The sequence below is a fragment of the Oryzias melastigma genome, linkage group LG17, assembly GCF_002922805.2.
Source record: "Oryzias melastigma strain HK-1 linkage group LG17, ASM292280v2, whole genome shotgun sequence".
Lineage (NCBI taxonomy): Eukaryota > Metazoa > Chordata > Actinopteri > Beloniformes > Adrianichthyidae > Oryzias > Oryzias melastigma.
This window is the reverse complement of record NC_050528.1, coordinates 20,878,013-20,899,314: the sequence shown is the minus strand read 5'-3', so window position 1 is coordinate 20,899,314 and position 21,302 is coordinate 20,878,013. Positions and strand designations below refer to the sequence as shown.

At 38.8% G+C, this 21,302-nt stretch overlaps 1 protein-coding gene across 1 annotated transcript in view; it reads left to right on the top strand.

Moving 5' to 3' along the window:
• pappa2 (pappalysin 2) overlaps positions 1-21,302 on the top strand; it is a 68,127-nt gene that overhangs the window by 45,505 nt on the left and 1,320 nt on the right. Inside the window, exons 21-26 of the mRNA XM_024273557.2 lie at positions 1,478-1,691; positions 4,561-4,729; positions 5,130-5,262; positions 5,711-5,832; positions 8,328-8,399; positions 18,039-18,137. Of these exons, the coding sequence (XP_024129325.1) occupies positions 1,478-1,691; positions 4,561-4,729; positions 5,130-5,262; positions 5,711-5,832; positions 8,328-8,399; positions 18,039-18,137 (809 nt within the window). The remainder of the gene's footprint in view (positions 1-1,477; positions 1,692-4,560; positions 4,730-5,129; positions 5,263-5,710; positions 5,833-8,327; positions 8,400-18,038; positions 18,138-21,302) is intronic.

Below are 21,302 nucleotides of genomic sequence, written 5' to 3'. Positions count from 1 at the left end.
ACAAAGATATTTAATGGATTTGTTAAGCTGTAAAGCTATGCCTTTGTAGAAAATAGTCTCACTTCAGATGTTAATGATTCTTACCAAGTTTATTAATAAACCTTATTTGACTTAAACACATTAAAAACATTTGTTAATGTGTTAATAAAGCTTGTTAAGGAATCTTATAATAAAGTTTTACCCCCAATCCTACCAGTTACATTTAGATTAGGGATGTCACAATGATGAATTTTAACTATTCGATTCATATCCTTGTTATTGATGATAAGATTCATAGTTGATAATGTTTCATGTTTAACGATCCGATTTATTGACCCAAAAACTTATCCAAGCAATCTTTAGCCAAAAATGTAACCAGTGCGATTCAGAATCCCTGCTACTGAACAGGGCAGGTGAAGTTTTCCATATATGTTGTATTTCTTGCAAGATAATCAAATGTGGATTAAACATGTGTACAAGCAAACAGGAATTATTGTCAAATCCATTCACGTTTTAGTTTCATGAAGTTCAATCCACTGTTTTCCCACATCAAAATAATTGAAAGGAAGACTATTAGAACATTCTACCACACTGTATTTTGATTACTGTGGTTTTTTTTTGTGCTGTCAAGAATTATCATCAATCTTTCTCATTTTGGGTCAATAGTTAACAACTTGCCTCAGACGGATCGATCTGATTGGATCATAGAAATATCAATTTATTAATTGTTACACCCCTAATTTAGATGATTGTAGGAAAGTTACTAAGCATTCACGTTGGGTAAATGCTTTGAAGCATTCACGCTTTTAAGATTCTCTTACAACTTTAAGTTTCTTGGACATTCACAGCTCTTCAACCCCTTTACCGATTTACTTCATTCAGTTGCCGAAATATTGAGGTCTTTTGGGAAATTGGAGCTCAAATGTTTCAACTTTGTATCTCCTAAACTTATCAAACTAAAACAGCCACCCGTTGATTGGCAGAAAGTGATGATGACATTGGAGAGCGCCAAAATATCGCTCATTTAAGCTAACGTTACCAAGATTTGTAAGCACTCTGGTTTCTGCAGTTTCCTGTGTTCTCTTTTGGACACGGTCATCTTAGCTGCCCAGATCTTCTTTCAAACAACATTAAATTCCTGTTATACACGATGCAATAGAAGTAAAGCAATAAAAAAAAGTCGAGCTGCTGGATGACCTCCGTTGTTGTTGCTTTTCTAGTCATCGCATCGCTGGATCATAACTTACCACTTTTTACCGTACCAGAAAGCTCACTGGAAATAAGGATTTAGAGAGGAGTGAGGGAATTTAAAAAATGTTTATGATAAACTATTAGCTAGTCTAGCAAAATGACCAACATTTTTATTCGGAAGTTACACTTGCATTATTATAGATAATGGAGTTAATCTACATGCATGTAAAATTTACACTTTTTATGCACCTCGTGATTTTAAAATTGTGCCCCTTTCCTCCTAATTCTTGATTTTCCCTCCATATAGGCGACAATGACAGGTTGGTGTGTATGGAAGACGGGCTGTGGTCTTTCCCAGAGGCCTACTGCAAGATAGAGTGTCCAGAGGCTCCGAACATACCCAACACCAAACTTCTTGCTATGAACTGTCTGGCGTCAGGGCACAACGTTGGCTCCCTTTGCCACTACAGATGCAAACCAGGCTTCTATGTATTAGGGAGCCTGAAAGATGAGACACCAAGGTAGGTGCCTGTGGGAGCTAAGCTGGGTTGTGGGAGTTCGCATTGGAAGTATTTTATTTTAGTTCCTTTATTACTATTCTGTCTAACACAGCAGAGCAAAGTGTTTAATTATACCTACCTCCCTGCTTAATGGAGGAAATACCTTCTTTTCTTAATTTTACAAGGTTTTCATTACTTGCTGCCCAATAGAATTTGGATCTTTGACTTAGATACTTTACACAGAGGTGAAACAATGCCTTACATGAACAACCAACCCCCTAAAGGCCAACGTTTTAAATATCAATGGGTAGAGTTTTAAGAGGCATTTCTCTGCCTGTCAGCCGCATAACTATATCCAGTTTCGGAACAAACTCCCATTAGGGTCCAATAAAATATGTACCTCTCCACACAGCCTTCTTCAACACTTTGCCAAATTGTATTCACCGAGTAACTGCTCATTACTGAACACATTTCCTATGTTGGTGAAGAGATGGAGGTTTCCGAATATTAGACACAGCCTCTGGGGGAGTTTATGTTCTCCTTATTATGGAGTCAACAACAAACAGTTTTACCTTACACATTTTCATTGAGTAAAAAAGTAGTGAGGACTTATTTTGATTATGCTCAATACATGTGGACCATACCATTGCATTGGGGGTTGGCTAACACGTGCTGCCATTAGAAGCCAGTAAAAACGAGAGAGAGAAAAAAAAAAAGCACATTTTATAGCTTTACATTACATTTCCATCCAACAAGGTGAAAAACTGTTCCTAGAATCATTTGGAGCCAGGTATCTTTATGAGTTACACCTTCTCAAACACATATAGTCAAACACTGTAATAACCCCCGATGCTTTATTAGTACAACATGTGCATGAGCATAACAGCAGCTATTAAAGAGCCTTAAACAGGCTATTTAGGCTCACCTTTGAACTATGCACCAGTTTGAATAATTATTATAAAAGGTAATTTTGCCTCGACACACAAGGTGTACCACATGGAGATCTTTAAATGTAGTGTTTTTGTTGAGAAGCATCTTTGTTTTTTTAACAATTACTAATAATTGTCAAAATCCTTTGCAAAATTAATGTCCGTCATGAACACCCTCTAGTTAAACAGTCAGAGCTTCATCTTTTACACTAATGTGTTCAGTACTTTTTAAGTTTAAAACTTTAGTATAGTATTTTCTAAATTGAATGCATCCACTCATGAACTATACACTTTTCTTATATAACCAGCCTTTTTGTTTTTCTATTTTATGAACAAATACATCCAGAAATGACTAGTTTGTGGAACAGTGTCAGTTTTTGTGACTGAACGGTTATAGATACAAAGACATGTCTTTCCATTCTTAAAGAGTTCAGCCAAGTCTTCAGCTCTGTCAAAGACTTAGTGTATCAGACTGGATACAATGACAGGGACACAAAATATTTAATAGACATCTGTAAACATGACAAAACCACAAACAACAGGAGCAACAAAAGCAGAAACCATGAAGACCAGACACTTAAATAGACGGAGGATAATTAACTCAAATGAAAACAGCTGTGGTTAATTAACGACCTGAACCTGATGTGACTGACTGACGGGAAACCTGAAAACACATCATGACAAGAACCTAGTAAACACAATTGAAATTAAACAAAAAGACCTGCCCTTTTTTTCTCTTTTTGTGCTTTTATTATATCTTAACATAGCAACATCCCATTTTGGGTTATAGTAGAAGTAAGGGGTAATACCCGATGAAGTGTACATTATGAGAAATTAACGCACAACGCAAAGGTCTGACAGGCCTCACAGCCTGAACTGTCCTCTGCTTCTCATCGGAAGGTTGCTCCTGCGAAGTGCGTTAATTTCTCATAATGCACACTTTGAAGGGCACTATCCTGCCTATACCATGGTCATTTACAAAAGAAATACATTTCAATCAATATGTAGTACTTTATTCGTGTTATTTCTTGAGTTAAGATTGTTTTTTCACAAAAAGGCGGACAATTTAATACGTTGTAAATGGAAATTTGTTGTAGTGGCATCATATATTTTCCTTCATTATGCACCCATCCATTTAAAATGCCAAAACAGCTTTTTAGAACATCAGTCTTTGGATATAGTTAAGAGTTTATCAATTTCTCAGTGAGCTGTCATATACATACATAGATATATGTGCTCAGTAACTGGAAGCTATTTTGGTCTTCTGTAAATGGATGTATAAGCTGACAAATGTGTAAAGATTTTAACTTTAGCCACAGACAGATATGGCAATAGCTCTGCTGCCATACAAGGTGCCAACCTGCGCATAAAGCTGGAAAAAAACTCTACAATTTGATCAATTCACTTTGTTTAGATTACATTTCTGGAACATCTGTTGTGATAAATACTTTCTGGGAGAAAAGATTTTCTTCTCGCAACTCCCTTGAATAAACTTTTATATGTCTAGTCATCTTCTAGGGATGGGTTCCAGCAACGTCAAAGGGTTCCTGGAGCCTATCCCAGCTATTTTGAGGCCTGTTACATTAGTCTGTTGCAGACTGTCATCTATTCTAACACTAAAACCTAGTAACTAAAACAGATAAAGTCAACATAGAAATAATAATCTTTAGCTATGTTTCTGTACGAAAGTGGAGTTCTAACTGTTGCTATCTATTCTTAAACATCAAAAGCCATAATGTTTATAAATGACAATAAATTCAGAGAAAAAGCTACTTTCGTTAAATTGTTGCTTAAGATTTTTGTTTTATAATGTTTTAATCAAGCTTTGATATTCAACAAGTTTCAATTTCTTTAATAAAATTGATTTTACGACCCTCTACCATAAGATGACTTTTACAGCTTGTAGCCATAGAAAACGATGTTCACTTTGAGATGCATCTGTTTGTTTGTGTCGTCTCTAGGAAGTTTTTCAAGCTGGAATGCCTGGAGGGAGGCCAGTGGGAGGAAAACGGCTGCGAGCCGATATCCTGCCCGGCCCTGCCTGACGTATTCCAGGGCATGTACAGTTGCACCAATGCCCTTTACTACAACACCCTCTGCACCCTGCAGTGCCCGGACGTCACAGAAAACGTGAGATTTCCACACAGTTAGTGACGTAAAACTAAATTCTGAGGAGAAATAAATGTTTTTGTTTAGATAGATAGATAAAAAACATACCTATAGAGACGGAAATGGTTTGAATACATTTTTAATGAACCAAATGTTTGACATTTGGTATGATGAGGATTTAGTTTAGCAGGGATTGTTTTGTGGCTATAAAAGAAGCTTCAGAAATGTGCAAAAAGAATTATCTCAATTTTGATTTCTAAAGAAATATTGGAATATTTTATGTAATTTTTATTTGTATCACTTATCTAAAGAAAATGTGGATTAAAAAGTGCATCAGTTATTGTTAAGCTTCTCTAAGATAAAACATTTAAATTGTGTGTAAACAGAGCATAAAAAATGGGACTCCCATTTTTTTTTCCAGACTGAAATTCGCTGTAGTAAGGACGGTGAGTGGACGGCAGAGTTTACCATGTGCTCCACACTCTGGGGGTCCTGTTCTGCACCGCCTGATCTCAATTCTGTGGAGTACAGCTGTGACCAGGGGATGGATATCGGTGAGCGATGTTTGCTTTTGTGTGCAACTGTGTATCCACGATTAAGTTATCTTCCTGTCTCTCAAACTAAAGAGATGGCAAGAAATAATATTCAGCCAGTTCGGACATTATCTGATCTTTAATTAGATTTGTTTTGGTGCATTCCAAATGCTAGGAAGGTATTAATGTCATTTATCACACTAACAATCAATAAAACTGCAGGAGCTTCTCCACCCAAAAGCAAACAGTCCACACTAAATAAAAAAAAAAAATAGAGATATACAATTAGGTTATTCTCCATGGCATGTATTTTTTTATGCTGGTTGGAAACCAAATAAAGAAAGTAATATTTTTAAATTAAAAATGTGGATGAAGAAAGTAAAATCAGGAGTGAACCTTTTTAGAATATATGTAACTATGAGGGGCTGGAACAAAAACTAAAGTGAACAAAAACCTTTTTTTCTTGTAGGCGCGACGTGCTACCCAACATGCATTATTGCTCAGGATGTGGATTTGTATGACCCGGTAGTCCTGCCCAATGGCACCACAGCTAACACTTTGAAATATTGGATGCTGCCGACCATAGTCCAGGTAAGTTAGCCCCGAAAACTAGTGAGGTGTGTTTCTAAATGCTGGAAACACAGATGTGGTTCTGGTTATGGCATGTAGGGATACAGCAGCAGATAGGACTCAGTAGGGTGAGTGCAGCAGACATGTTTTAAAGAACCATCCCAAGAATAGTATTGCATGGAAGTACATTTAAGACAGACATTGTGAATGATGCTGCTCCAGCTGAACTTCTGAGGAAACAAAGTGCTTACAGGAGAAAGTAGAGAACATCTTCATGATTTAAAAAAATGAATATATATACTCTGTATGTTACAGTTAAGAAATCAATGGTTAAAAGTAGTGCTGCAGGTGGGTCAAAAACATGTAAATTGAATTGCAGTAGCTATTCTTTGTGATCCAGACGGAACAAAAACTTTTTGGTATGGAACAATATCCAGTTTGTTCATACCAGTATAGAAATAAAAACGTTTTTTGTGGCATATTTTTATTAGTTTCACCTCAACTCAGCTTAGTTTTGTTTATTTTATTCCTTCCACTTAAATGACACTTCAACATTGGCAGGTACTTTGCAGCAAAATGGGTCAAAAACCTACCGCTGTCTCAGGCTGGTTTTTGACAACATGGCCACTCGTCCTCCCGTCACCTCCATAAATCAACTTGAAACCACAAATGAAGAGGTAGCGGCACTTGTGGTACGCCACCTAGTGGAAAACACTCAAGGCATCATTAAGCTCTGAAAAACTATTTCTAGCTCTGCACAGCATTTCATTCTGACATCGGAGAGCTTGAGAACTGATCTGATGTATTATCAATTACTCTTTTTGTTTTTCACAACCTTTTGTGAACTCAGGAGGGATCTCTGATCTCTTTAGGGACTTTTGGTACAGTTTAAATTAAGTTGCATTTATTTTTTAGAATATGTTTTAGAGTATGGGGAGACCCTCTAAATAATTTTGTAATGATGGTGAAATTCTTATTTGGTATGAATTTACAAAGCACTTGAATCCCCGCTCTGAACTTTAATTAGGGTTTGAAACAGTGCCAGTTCTCCAGTTGAGCTCTTCAGAGGTCACTATAGCTTTAGTTGACCAGCAGGTGTCACCATCATTAAAGTCTTGAAGCTTTTTTTCAATATAATCGAGAGGAAAGCCTCAGTGCTTCGTGAGGCTTCACTTGCCCACCACTACCAAGAATACTTCAACACACAGGCTTTTAGAGCAGGATCTAAACCAATAATCTGTCAATCAACGATCAGCCATTCTACCTCTGCGCTACAGACATTTTTGAACATCTTAGAAAAAAATTGCAATCAAAAAAGCTAAATTACTGTATTTCAAACTGCATCATTATTTATAGGGCGTTTATATTCAGCTGTTTGTTTTGAGGATTCACTCTTCTTCTGCAACTAAAGTGATCTGGTTGTTCTTACAGAAATATTGCTTGGAAGTAAGCACGTTTTGAAAGAAAATATTTGTGAAACAGAAATTATTTATTTGAGTATATATGTAAATATTTTAACCATAATACATGCAAATATGACATGTTTCTGAACACGTTGGTAGATGTATTCTTCAGGCACCTGGCGGTGGTGCTTTTTGAGCTGCTGCCCCAGGGATGACCCGAGACTTCTTGGGTGATTTTATCTTTAACCTTGAGTGGGTGCAGCTGGGGATCCCCCGTGATTATATGGAGGAAGCTGGAGAAAGCAGGGTCTCCCAAGTGCTACCATGGTTCTGAAATCTGCCTCTGCTTGAAGAATGGATGGGCAGATAAAAGCACAAATCTTTTTCATATCGGATTGTAACTAAAGCATTAGCAAGGTAGTGTTTCTTAAAGTTTTCTGGACTTTTTTTTACATTTTTTATGCAATGATCCAACAAAATCCACATCAAATGGCGAGCGTGTGTTTGTTATCATTCAAGTGTTTTCACATTGCTAAGAATCGAAGGGAGATAGCAGGACTAAAGGTTCCGATTGACGTCAAGCCTTCTAGGAACTGCTTTCATATCTCTCACACACTGTGTTTACACATCAGTAAAGAAAAAAAAACACAGGAATGTCAGATCTTGGATCAGACTACCTGTGCTGTTGTTTCCCCTTAAAGATGGATAATGTTTCTCAACATGGTATCTTAGGAAACCCACTTACGTTAATGATGTGGCAAACAGCATGTCAGTTTGGCCTTAGTGTTGGGTGGTCAGTCAGTCTGCTCTTGCCAAAGTCAAATAGTTGGGCTGATCTCTTATTATTCACAGCATGTCTTTGAGGATACCTTGTGAACTTTGCGTATTGTGTTATCTTAGATTCTTGGAAATCCCTGGACTCAATCCACTTTCTTCAACCTTTTTGTAAATTGCTGTCAAAATAACGATGCTGAAGTAAAGAATTAAGAAACAGTTGAAAGTTTAGCCATTAAAGTGAATTTTTTGACTGTATATGATTCAGGATTTTTTGTCAGTTTTCCTCTTTGTTTGTGGTTTTCTTCTAAACAATGTGCTCTTTTCTGTGTTTCTTAGAGCATAGTTTGCACCGGGAAGCTGAAGTGGTATCCCAACCCTCACAACATCCACTGCATCCAGTCTTGTGAGGTAAGAAAAGCGAGGTATTTGCGGACATTACAAAGGCACTGTTTTCCTTTTCCTTTAATCTATTCATCTGTCCAAGGAGGCTGACACGGGAGGATTATCCACAGAGATATCAGTCTCACCCGGATCTTGTCAGCTGTCAGTGAAGTGTTTTAGTGGTGAATGATACTGTTTTGGCCTGAAACTAGTAAATCCCTCACAGGTGTTGAGAGGCCATAAAATAAGAAGTTTTCCATGACCCAGATGTGTTTTTTTCTCTATAAATTTGGGGGAAAAAAGTGAAAAAACAAAGAAAATACCATTTATTTCTTTTATTTTTCTTGACCTAATTGCTACATATATGGTGACTTCCAACTCATGAATGTCTTTGGTATGAATGCAAATGTCTGGTAAAAATCCATTTAGGATTATTTTTGGAGAGACATTATTAAAGCATGAGTAGATAGAAATAAATCATATGGCATCTCTATTTTTATTACTTCCTAAAATACCTGAGTGTGTCTGCAGTTTGTCTCATAATTGCAAATCTCAGACAAAAACAGGTACATTTCTTTTGGCTTAGTTTTCAGAAACTGCTGGAAATCTGTTTATTTTAACAAATTCTAATGAAGTATGTGACAGAAACAGTTGCATTTGTGGTCTTTTGTTTTATTTACACAAGTCCCCACAAGGTTATGAAAGATCTTTATCTTGATTCATGGTCATTTTAAATTATCATTATTAGTAAACTTCTGGATGTGTTTCTTTCAAATTAGATGATAAATTAGGTTAGTAAAATGTTAAACATTTTTGCTATAAAAGATCATTTAAATAAGTTGGTTTTATGCCCTAAAGCAGTGTTTAAGATGTATGGGTCAGTGAGTTCATCCTCTCTCCACATGAACACAGTTTCAGACATGTGACTTGTTGACAGATTTGAGGTTCCTTCTTTACACGATCGCCTCTGTTTATGGAATGATCACTTGTTTAAAAAAACGACTGAAGATTGATTTAGTTTCTGGTGAATTAAAGCATTTGAAGCTGTCTTAAAGACTATTAGGGGATGCTAAAGTGAAACGAAACTCACTCCAAAGTAGTAAAATTATCTGTCCATGTGACAAGTATAAATAAATATAATTGTAAGATGTCCAAATCTAGAAACAAGAATTAAAAAAAAGAAAATAAGCTAAACAATCTGTTACTTCAAATTGAATGTTATACAACCCAATAATGAGTATTGTTTTTCTATTTCTAAGCAAACGGTTTGTATTTTCTAAGTTTTTATGTACTTAATTGTACTCCATTTTGATTACAGTGATACAAAGATGTGAAATAAGTGGACTCATTTCAGAACAAAATTATAACAAAATAAGGAATTGGTCTTAAAACAAGTTGGCTCATCTTAAATTCTCACAAAATCTTAAACTAGCATCCATTCTTTCAATATAAATCAGTAACACTTTAGATGAGGTGCTGCAAAACACTCAATAAAAAGTTGACAAAGATAGTTAATACATTTGTTAAGCTTGTAAGCAATTTATTAATATGGCCTTTAGATGTTAACAAAACATACTAGGTATGTTAATAAGCCTAATTCTGCTTATTGTGCTAATAAATGTCTTATTAACACCCTATAAACACATGAATAATGTTTCTTGATGTGTTAATAAAGCTTGCTAAGGAATCTTGTAAAGTGTTACCCATAAATCTAAATGATGTTTTTTTAAATAATGATGATGAATTCTTGTCAAACTTATCAACATGTATTGAACTTTAAAATAACATCCTTAGAATTAAAATCACAAATTACAATTACATTTGAGGGTTTTTTGAGTCTGCATTCCAGTTTTTCTATTGTCGAAAGTATGGATTCCCTTATTTCTAGATCCTAGCTCTTAATTAGACAAAAACAAAACCTCAAATGTGTTGATTTTTGAGAAATACTTGGAGCAAAAAAAAATAAATAAATATAAAACCTTAAGAACTAAACCGAGTAAAATATCTTGAGTGCCAAAAAACAAGGTTTCAAATAGTTTGCAGTTTACGTTTTCCCCCTTTATCTGACAAAGAGCAGCAAAAATCCCAGCTTGTCTGTTATTGGCCGTTTCAGAGAAGTGTTGACAGATCCTGAGGATTGTGCTTACAGTCACCCACTTTTAAGGCTGACCGTCAGCATGCAACGTTTTGTTTTTGAAGAAACACTTGATAAATGTTGAACTGGATGACACTGTGCTCTCCAGGTTACATTATCATGCTCTTTGAGAATGAGCAGATCTTTTGATTTCGACCCTAAATACTCATCTTATGCTTTTTTAAGACTAAAAAATGATCAAATCTAACATCTATTGTTCATCTTTCGAGGACTTAGTTTTATATTTTGATATGTTTAGATAGTTTTGTAACCGATGGAAGGAAGAACTGTGTTTTGAGATAAAAGGGATCTATTAATTCTCTGAATAAGTCCACAAATTCTATTCAGAAGCTATAAAAGTGGGACTTTGCTTGTAATATTAAAGGCAGTAACATAATCTGACATTAAACTTTTAATAGAGCCCTGTGATAGGCCATCAGTCTTTTTAGGAGGAAGCCTTCTTCCTGGCCAGCGACACTTGCGATGAGCCTCGGAGATCCTGAAACAGATGTTGCGGGTATCAAAAAAATCTGTATGCACATTTCAGCGCCGACAGTAAATTATCTCAAACCGCAAACGCAGTTAGATTTTATATGACATTTACCCTCCGGGTTCAGAAGAAGGCTGGAACTGCCGATGGAACACATAAACTGTTGATGTCTCGCAGTATTCAAATATTCGCCTCCACCTGCCAGCAGTACATTTTCCCCTTCCACTTCGCCGTGGCTGTTGCTAGGCAAAACAGTTGCTTATGACCCACTCCTCCACTACAACTCCGTAAATTATACTAGACCACATGTGCTGCTTGCGATCGGTGCCAGATTTCATCCCCATGCCGTTGCTTTCCTCTCCGTATCGTACCATGCGTCTGTTTCCGGGTTGACAGTGTGATTTGGCTTTTATGAGTCCCTCGACTCCTGCCCGGCAAATAGGAGTTTTTATCTGACCTTTTGTGCTTCCTTCTTGCAGCTTCTACCTATAAGTGTCAAGCATGATTACCAAACATGAGGCAAAAACCGTACAGGATGGTGTCTCAATTAAATGTATTAAATTATGCATCGTTTCATTCGAGGTATTTTGGCAGATATGATAAAAAAAAAAAATTGAGAAACTCTGCTGTTCTGATTTCCTCGATCCCACGGTGAAGCTTTCAGTCTGAATCAAGTTAAAACCCAGTGAGTATTAATTGTACAAAAATGCAGAGGAAAATCAATGATTAGAATCTTTGTTCCACAAATCTGATACCGTTGTCACACTTAGCCGACACCTCCGATCGGGACTCACGGAGGGTTGTTATGTCTGGCAAAACACCTGCTGCGACTTAAAGGTTGGAGCGTGAGAAAATACTTCCAAATGGACACATTTTAGTGTTTGAAAAACAAAAATATGCAAATAAAAATGTGAGGGGGAAAAGGGGGTCAATTAAGGTCACCCATTGATTCCATCTGAGTCTTCTTTTGCGTGAGTGTAGAGGATTATTAAATGTCATTGCATTGCTGATGATATCTTTCCTGAATATTTTTTTTTTAAATCAATTTTTTCCCCATTTATCCCTTTTTTCATGTTGAGCCGGGTGAAGATAACCACCCGGCACGCATGCCTCTGGAAACACTTTCTCCAGCACTTTGAAGGCGGACTGGCTCACTGTCTGCCGGTGAAGGTGCACACATCCAGAGATTTTGGCTCCTCGCTCCGGGACACGCTCTCCTCTTCGGGCGTTTGAAGCTGCAGCTTTTTATGAGAACGGCGAGATCTGACTGCTTTACAGCTCATAACCACCCACTGCTGCAGTGACAGTTAGAACAACAGAACATACAGTTCTTCTAAATAGGTGTTTGAATTGGATTCCGATTAGACCTGAATTGTGATGAACTGTACTGTATTTAATCGATCTTCAACTTCCCACTTTTCCCGGTAAAGGATTTTGTTGTGAAATACAAAAATACACAGAAATGATTTTAAAGAGAAACTTTAGACTCCAGGCGTGTGATTTTGGAATTTAAAGTCATACAACAGTACAGAGGAAAGTACACAAAGACAACACGGTTACCTTGAGTAGTGAGGAGTTGAGGGGGTAGAGGATATGGGAATAAAATATAATTGAACATTTGAGTTTTGTTAAAAAAAAACAATAAGCAGGAAAAAAGTATTTTGCTGTTTAAATGTAATCATTCAGTTTTCTCTTGTGCTCTGGCACTCGCCCTCCTCCTTCAATCATCTTATGATCTGTTTTAAAACCGTTCCTAGGGATGTGTTAATTATGATAATGCTGTTTTTAGACACAATTTAAAAAAACTGTGTGGTTATCTAGGACATAGTTTCTGTAGAGCAGCAGGAGTGCATTGAAAATTTGCTTCTAAATTGTGGGCGGGACCGCTGCTGCAGAACATTGACTGTATTAGAGACCTGAACTGAGTAACCCCTCCCCCTTCGCGTTCCAAATAGGAAGTTCCCGCTGGTCCCAGAAAGCCAAAATCCCAGAGAGTTTTATTGGGAAATAAACAGATATTACTCAGTCATTCTATTTGTCAGAATAACAATCGTTGCTCTCATACCTCTTTTAAAAATGTTCTTGCTAATCATACATTTTCTCATGACATTTTTTCTTCATTGGAAATTATTCAAGTTCTAAGGTAGCCAATCAAGTACCTCAATAAAATAATTTGATGCGTCTCTAGTGCTGTCCAAATCTACAATTCCAAAATCGAGTGCCCTAAATAATTTCCCAGAATTCTTTGCGAAAAACCACTCTGCGTCAATGCAAAAAAAAAGCAAAAAAAAAAAATAAACCATCAAGGTTTTCATCATCAGACACAACGGAGTCATAAACAGACGTCATAAAACGCTCATTTTGATTAGATTTTCACTTGACAAAATCTGTGACATCATACTTGCTGTTTAAAAAAACGTTAGTGAACATGGGGTCTGAATTGCTTTTAAAATCCAGTTTTTATAGTTTTTTAGTCGCTAGGGATCATTTCATTGGAACCTGAAGTAACGCATTTTCCATGGACGATGTCAAACTCTGTCAAGTTCCATCTTACACAGTCCATGGATGTGACCCTTAGAAAATGATTTTCTTCCGGCTCTACTCAACTGAAGTCAATTCAATCACCTTTTTTCGCAATACGTACGTCGCCATAATGGAGCCATAAACCAGGGATTAGTTCGAGCTAGTCTACGTCATCTTTTCCATGAGAACCACTCTAAATAATCAGGAGTGAGCCTGTTGAAAGGCCTCGCACTTTCTTCTCAAAGCAGTTTTTAAGTTGAATAATTTGCACTAAAGAAAAAAATAATGAAAAAAAAGAGAATTAGTAAGAAAATTTTAAAAAAGTCAGCAGGGTAGGAATGGTTATTCTGACAAATAAAATGACTGAGTAATAGCTGTTTACTTATCAATAGAAGTCCATTTGAGTTTGCCTTCTTGGAGCCGGAGGGTACTTCCTATTTGGATAGTCAAGAGGGAGGGGGTCACTAAGTTCATTTCTCTTATACAGTCAAGGGCAAGGAGCAACCCCACTCCCACTTCCGATTACCAATAGCTAAACTAGCTGTTTATGCTAGCTCTCCTTCTAGCTTACAGCCTCTCACACCCCAACATGTGCCAAAAAATGGGTTACAAAACTGTACAGTTTTGAACTTGATTTCAGCTCAGACGAGGAAAACAAAAACATACATGGATCTATTTGTCTGCAAGTGGATGCATCAGAATGAAGCAAAGTGGGGAGCTTGTGGCGTAACAAATACAATCTTTTTCAAACTGCATTTTTTCATCTGCTCCTGATTCACAACAACTTGAATAAAGAAATACTCAAATGCAGTTTTAAGCTTAATTTGCTTCATACACTGTCCTCCATCATTAGAAAAATGCTTCAAGAACATGTTAAAAACACAACTTCCACTGGAGTGGGTCTTTAAGGAGTCAGCACCAGAAGGGTGTCGGGTTGGCTGGTGATTCCTTTCTGTTATTTTTGCTCTGATTTAAGGGCGAGTCGCCGCTTAAAGATAGCAGACAAACCAGCTGAACTTTTAATTATCCGTTTGGGACTGAGGTGTGCAGCCAGCTCTGGCTGCTCTGCTCTTCATGGCTGCATGCATGTCTCTGCAGAGTTATGTATATGCTGCCTGGAGGGGAATGAAAACACAAATTAACCTCTGCATGGACCTTAGCCTTTAAATTAACCTCAGATTAAGGACAAGGGCAAAAAAAAATGTAAAGGGTTGTCCTAATTTGCAGACCAAAATGCAGGTATTCCTGGGATAAAGGCCATTTATGGAATTTTTTCCAATCATTCAATATGTTTTAAGGCTAGTGAACGCTTTGTGTGACTCACAAAAGCAGGTATTCATAAATTTACACACAAGAAGTGATTTGTTTGAAGCTTGTGTTGCAGCCGCTGGTAAAGTATTTACTCAGACACAGAGCGATTAAATAGATTTATCCATACCACGGCCATTTAGTTGGGAAAGGTAGGGGGTTTCTTTCAACCGGGGAGTTCTTTGAAGAGAGGAGAAAGCTGGAGAAATCTTCTCAGCAGCTGCTCTTTCCTTCTGCACAGGTTTGGGCCTTTGAAGCGTCTCCATCGGCCCGTCGGACGAAGCCAAAAGTAGAACTGACATTCTGCACTCATTTCAAATTGTTGGCACCTCGGGAAAACCCTCAGGATTTTCCCCCTTTAATCTCGACGAGTTAAATTCCGCAAACGTGCGTGCCACTACTGTCTCTCCCCAAAGGGAACCCGCGCTGGCCAGAGCATTTCACAAGAGTCAGGGACCACCAATAACCCCCTTCGTAAAACTTGTTTAAACAGTTATCAAGTGATAAGTGCGTCTGCTCTTTTTCTTCAAGAGCAAGTCCATTTTTTTGGGGGGGGGTACAAGCCTTTCTTGTTGAATCACATTGAATTCATCGATTTCCTTCCTCAGTCAGGCCGGCTTTGCCAAAGCAAACAGTCATTACTCTAAATCCTCACAGACACTCCAAACGCCGAGGCAGTTTTAACTTCTATACCAGGGCTCAGGTCGTCCATCAGTACACTGGATGTGATGTTTCCGTCCACTTCAGACTTAAAACACATACCTCTATCTGAATGACCACCGCAGGAGACATCAGGCTACGTAGCCATCATGCTTAAGCGCCAGAGTCGGTCACATTCACCTCCTACAGACTCCAAGACTGCCTTTTTTTTTTGGCTGTTTATTCTCCGTCAGGCCACGGCTTCAGAAGATTCTGTTACCGAGGTCGTTTGCAGGTGCCGGGCAGGGCTGACACATCATCAGTTGATCGGCTCCATCTCTGGATCTTCCTTAGAAAAGGAGGGAACTCTTATCTTTAGAGTGAAGACAGACAAAGCACTTGCAGTAACTCTTTCAAAGAGCTGCAAAACACATCTCAGCGTCATCGTTTTTGAACTTAGTTACCTCAGAACTGCAGGGGTTTTGTGTGTGTGAGAGTGTGTTGAGGGGGTTACATTATCTTTATTGAAAATAAAACTTTTTTTTTAGCTGGTATTTTTAAAGTACATAAAGAACACCTGCTGTGAACGAAGAGCCTTCAGGAATTTAAAAAAACTGTTTCGAGTATATCCTTTATCTATAGCCTCATGACCACCAGCAACGCAAACGTGTCCTCTGTAGATGACATTTCTAAACATGAATATCTCTCAGCCACTGCATCCTAATGAATTCATTCCTTTTGGTTTCTACAGAGAATATTTGTGGATTTTCAGCCATACCAAAGAGAAAGGGGCGGGGCTCTTAGAATTGCAGTTTTTAATGAAATTTTTAAAAATTTAACTGTAAAAACATTTTTTCTCTGGTAGTCTGGAAGTTAATACTCAGTATTTAAAGAATGAAAACTACTGGGTAAATTGCTGCTCTGTGTAATGTTTTAAGCAGTACAATAATTAAGAAAACCTTAATTCTAGAACAGGGGTCTGTAACCTGCAGCTCCAGAACCACATATTTTTTTTTGTTGATTTCTGGCTTTAAAAAAACACCTTTTTGATTTAAAAATGTAAAGTTAAATGTTATTCCACTGTATTCAACTCATCCATAAACAGATAAGACACAAAAGTGGAACTAAAACATTTTGTCTGATTTTTGAGCACCGTGTACCACAGAAAAACAATTGGAGGTCAGTAAGTACAATTAGAATTAAGGTGTACCGAATTATAAGGATTTTCAATTTTATTTTTAACAGATTCAAGGTTTTTGAATGTGCCTTACAATTTGAAGAATATGGCATGGGTCACTAAATTAGCTATGATTTAATTTCTGTTAGTTAAATTTATGAATTTTTGGCTGAAAAAAAGCGAATTAAACGTGTGTGTGTGTGTTTTAAATTATTTTTGTCACTGCTGAAATTACGCTTCCTACTATTTGAGATAATCTTATTTGGCATATGGTGTCTTATTTAGAAAGGAATTCATGTAAACTCATCTTTGAAAAAAGGCTATTTCCTCCTTACGTTGATGTTTTTTTCCCCCAACAAAAACAATTGTTCATTTACATTTATAATAATAGTAGTAGCAATACCATAAATTCAAATCAGTGTTTTATTTTTATAAAGTATGAAATAAAACATTGGGGCTCATACTGGGTTGTGGTTGGTGAGAAACTGACCCAAATGGCTCTTAAAGTGTTGAAAGTTGCGATCCCTGTTCTAAAAACAGAAACATAGAAGATAACAGCAGCATCTTTTACAATTACTCATTAATGTCTTTCATGAATGGTAATTCAGACGATCTAAATGTATAAAAGGGATTTATACGATTGATGAACTTGATGAAAATATGGCAAAAACCAAGAACTGAAAAGACACAAATCCTTCCAACTGAGCACAAAAGAAATCTAATTTTTAATGATTTATTTTGAAAAATGTTTGCTCTTTCAGTGAAATAATGCATCCCTTAATAAAACAGTAAAAGTACTGTATTGATGTTTTTTTTAATTAATGTCTACTTTTCCATTATGGATCGGAAGAATACTTTTTTTTTCAGAAGCAACAGCACTTCCACTGTTGCTGAAGTAAACTTGTGAGCGCTGATGAAAAGTTTCCCTCATAATTAACAGTTTTTCAGGCTGGCCCCATGAAGAAAAAAAAAAGAGAAACTGAGGATGAAAGGAGCAGCGGTTAAGAGTGGAGTTTATGGAGCTGAAATGCGACGGAGAGCTTACAAAGTGCTGTTTTTTACTGCTGTTTTCCTTGCTGGCTGTTACGTCATTTCAACATTCCAGCGTTTTAACAACCTGGAGCAGTTCAGTGGCAACAAAACGAGCTCTAGAAGGAGGATCAATAACAACACTCTTAAATGACCTGCTTTCTTTAAAACTCCTTTAATTGCAGGAAGCTTTTTTATCATTAACATGTTGTTTTACTGACAATTATAGTTAAAGCTTTGCAACACTCCACACGAAAATTATTATTTTGATCCTAAATTGGGACCCATTACCTTCTTCTTTTTAGAATAAATAAAAGTCATATTTCTGCCACCGTGACGCTGTTTGTTTGGATTTTGCTCCTACAGCCTTTCGGAGGGGACGGCTGGTGCGACACCAACAACAACAGGGCGTACTGCCAGTATGATGGAGGGGACTGCTGTCCGTCCACACTCTCCACCAAGGAGGTAAACACACCCATCTCACTCTGCTTCATCGATCGTAGAGTCTCTGAAAGTCTCCAACCTTCAGATTCCTCTTGTTTGCAGCGGCAGAAATCGGTCTGTTTTGGCCCGGGCCGCGCGCCGCATTGCAGGAGACTTTTGCTAAGCAAACAAACACTGATCCCTCTCAGCTTCCCCTCTCCGCTGTTAGCGACCGTGCCTATTTGGTTTCCCTCATCTGTGCTTAAAATAACATGGGAAACTTGTGCCTTCCAGAGTTTCCACTCAGCCTGTAAATAAGCAGCTTTTCATCACCCCAGACCGCTCCACGCTTTCTCGCCTTTCCCGTTCGACTGTCGCATCTTGCAGAACTTGCTGTCGGTTGTTTTTTGGGTGGCAGTCATGAGGTTATAAACAAAATTTTTTTTTTTTTTTTTTTAAATCCAATCAATTTTGAGGATTAGGTGGAACATCTTGGTGTTTTTCCACCCATGATGACAGCTGGTTCATGCTCACTGCAAGTTGCAAACATATCGCATTACGCTAATTGCCCTAAATAATTGCTCCATATATCTGCTGGCTAAGAGGAATGGTATGAATAATAATGAGCGGGCCCAGGTCGGGCCGCGGTGGAAAACAGGCCACTCATTCCCTCAACTGCTTCTGGGTAAACACATCTTTTTTTTCCTATTTTTCCATGCTTTCATGAGAACCTCTATCCCGTGTAGACGTTAGGGAATCGCCCGCCTTCCCAGCCTCCAATATACCCTATTTGGCATCCGTACAGCCAGTTATTCTTGACACCCATTCAAGAGGCCCTATGTCTTCATTTCTATGGCCCACATTTGGCTGGATCCTCGCTGTCTCCTGCATGTCCTGCGACACGCCATGAGTCACAGGCAGCTCCCGCCACAACGGAGAAAGAGTTCAGCAAGTCTACCGCTGCCGTCATAATAAACGAGCTGCCAGACGGCCACCACTTCTCTTTTACGGGGGAAGGGGGAGCAGAAAGGTGTCTGACGGCCTGCGGTTTGCCCGGCCACCGTAAAAACCGGCAGCTTAGTGAGCGGGGGTCGGGGCTTTAAGGAAGTGAAGTAAAGCGCCGTGAGAGTCAGCATCCTGACTGCCACCGCGGCTCCAGCAGGGTGGGGCTGGAGGGGGGAGCAATGGAGCCTTGTTTGGATGGGAGTCTGCTAATCCAGGTGGAGAAATTAGTGCAAGTCCAGTTGGGATGTTTTGGAAAAAGTAACACACTGATATTTCCTTCTAGTTTGCCACAAATCCAGAGTTTAAATAAAACCGAAGTGTTTTTTTTTAGTTTATTTTGACAACTAATTGGATGAAAAACAGAATGCTGGAACCTTAAGCCTTAGTCATAGGCACCTGTACGAGGGGTTGACCTCATTGGTCAGGAGCCTCTGCATCTTCTGCTTTAGTCTCAGCTGCCCTGACAAGTGGATACAAGCAGTCTGTAGGTGAAAAATGGGAAAACCTGCTGGGGGCACACATGTGACCCGCATGAAATTTTAAGATTGTAGACAATCCGGTCCCCCAAACGCTGCACATGGAGCCCTTTAGTGCTGCTCAAGTGAAAGGTGCACATTTTTTGGGCATCCCTTGCGTGCAGCTTATTGAAAATGAGTTGGACAATCAAAGCGTTGTTTGTGTGGACATCTTATGAGCGTCCCACTGGCACTTACATACTACCTGCACACCCCGTGAATGCTCAATATTAAGCGGTCACTAAGGAGCTAGTTCTTGCACTTTACTAACTGGAGTGTTGCAGCATCACAGCGTCACTCGTATGTCATAAGTGTGTGTAACTTACAATATTTTTACAAATGCTTTACGATACACTTACCACACACCCAAAATGGGTGTTTGGTAAGCCCTAATCACAACTCATTCAGGGACTCGGCTTTGAGCATGTGATGTTTTCAGTGACTCGATCAGCAGGTAAAATACAAATACAAAATGGCTGATCCATGCGAGCGTTCCTGTCTTGAACCTTCATCCATTTTCTTAGCCTGCTGGGGTCACAGGGGTACCAGAGACTGACTCTTGGGGAAGAGCAGGATACACCCTGGACAGGTCGCCAGCCTGTTGCAGGGCTTAGCTGGGCCCAAGTCAAGTGAGTCAAGCCCAAGCCCAAGTAAAAATGTGCATGAGCCTTTTTTGTCTCTATTGGCTCAACAACTTTAGTGTTTCGTACGGACCACCTGCCTACAGGTTTGCCCGTTTTCTTGCCCTCTGACAGTCCGTACCCACCCGTAAGGGCAGTTGCGATTAAGGCTTTAGGAAGTATTTGATGTGTGTGGATCCGTCTAATGCGCCTCTTTTTGGCACACAGAGGGTTTTTCCAAGCAGCCCCATAACAATGATGGGATTCCCTCAATGACTACAAACTCATATAATAGCAGCATTTGCTAAGTGAAAAGCAGGGAAGCCGCTCGTCACTGATTCACAGATGGAGGACGATTTAGTTGCTTTTTCATTGCATGCATGGTTGAAAACATCATTTTGAAGTTTCCTCTTTCCGTGCATTCTGTTCTGCAGCGTGCTGCGTAAAACAGCGGGGGGCAGAGCCACCTCAAACCCGGGAGTTTTGGAGTTGTGTGAAGGCTTTAAAAAATTGAATATTCCTCAGCCTGCCTCAAAATGCCATCAGCCAATCAGACTCTTAGGGGAAACGTTAAGCCGTGGTGCCAGTTTATCCGACTGTAGTCCCCTTTAGCTCCAAAGCAAGTGCAACCAGCTTCAATGGCCAACAGGTCGCCGCTTCCCACTTGTCTTCTCGCTGCTCTTAACCTTTATTTTCCTTTCTCTCCGTCCCACTCTCTTTTCTTTCTCCCGGCCTCGCTCTCACTCGGGGAGCGAATGTTTACATTTCTTGCAGCAGACTGCTTTGCGGGGCACCAGAGTTTATTTTGCAACCTGTGGTGATGGCTCGCTTCCTAGACAAGAGCTGGCAGCCTCTTGTTGTTGATTCTTAACATGTGTTCATCCGTTCACCTCCACGGTGGTGCGATCCTCCTCCTCCTCCCGCTCGCCCCAGAAGACCAACAAGACTTTTTTTTTTTGCTGTTCAAATGCCACGTTGAAACGTTTGACGTGTGCTTTATGGGCGTACGGGGATCTCCTCCAAAACTGTGAGGAAAGACAACACGTACTAAGAAACCATTAGCTTTC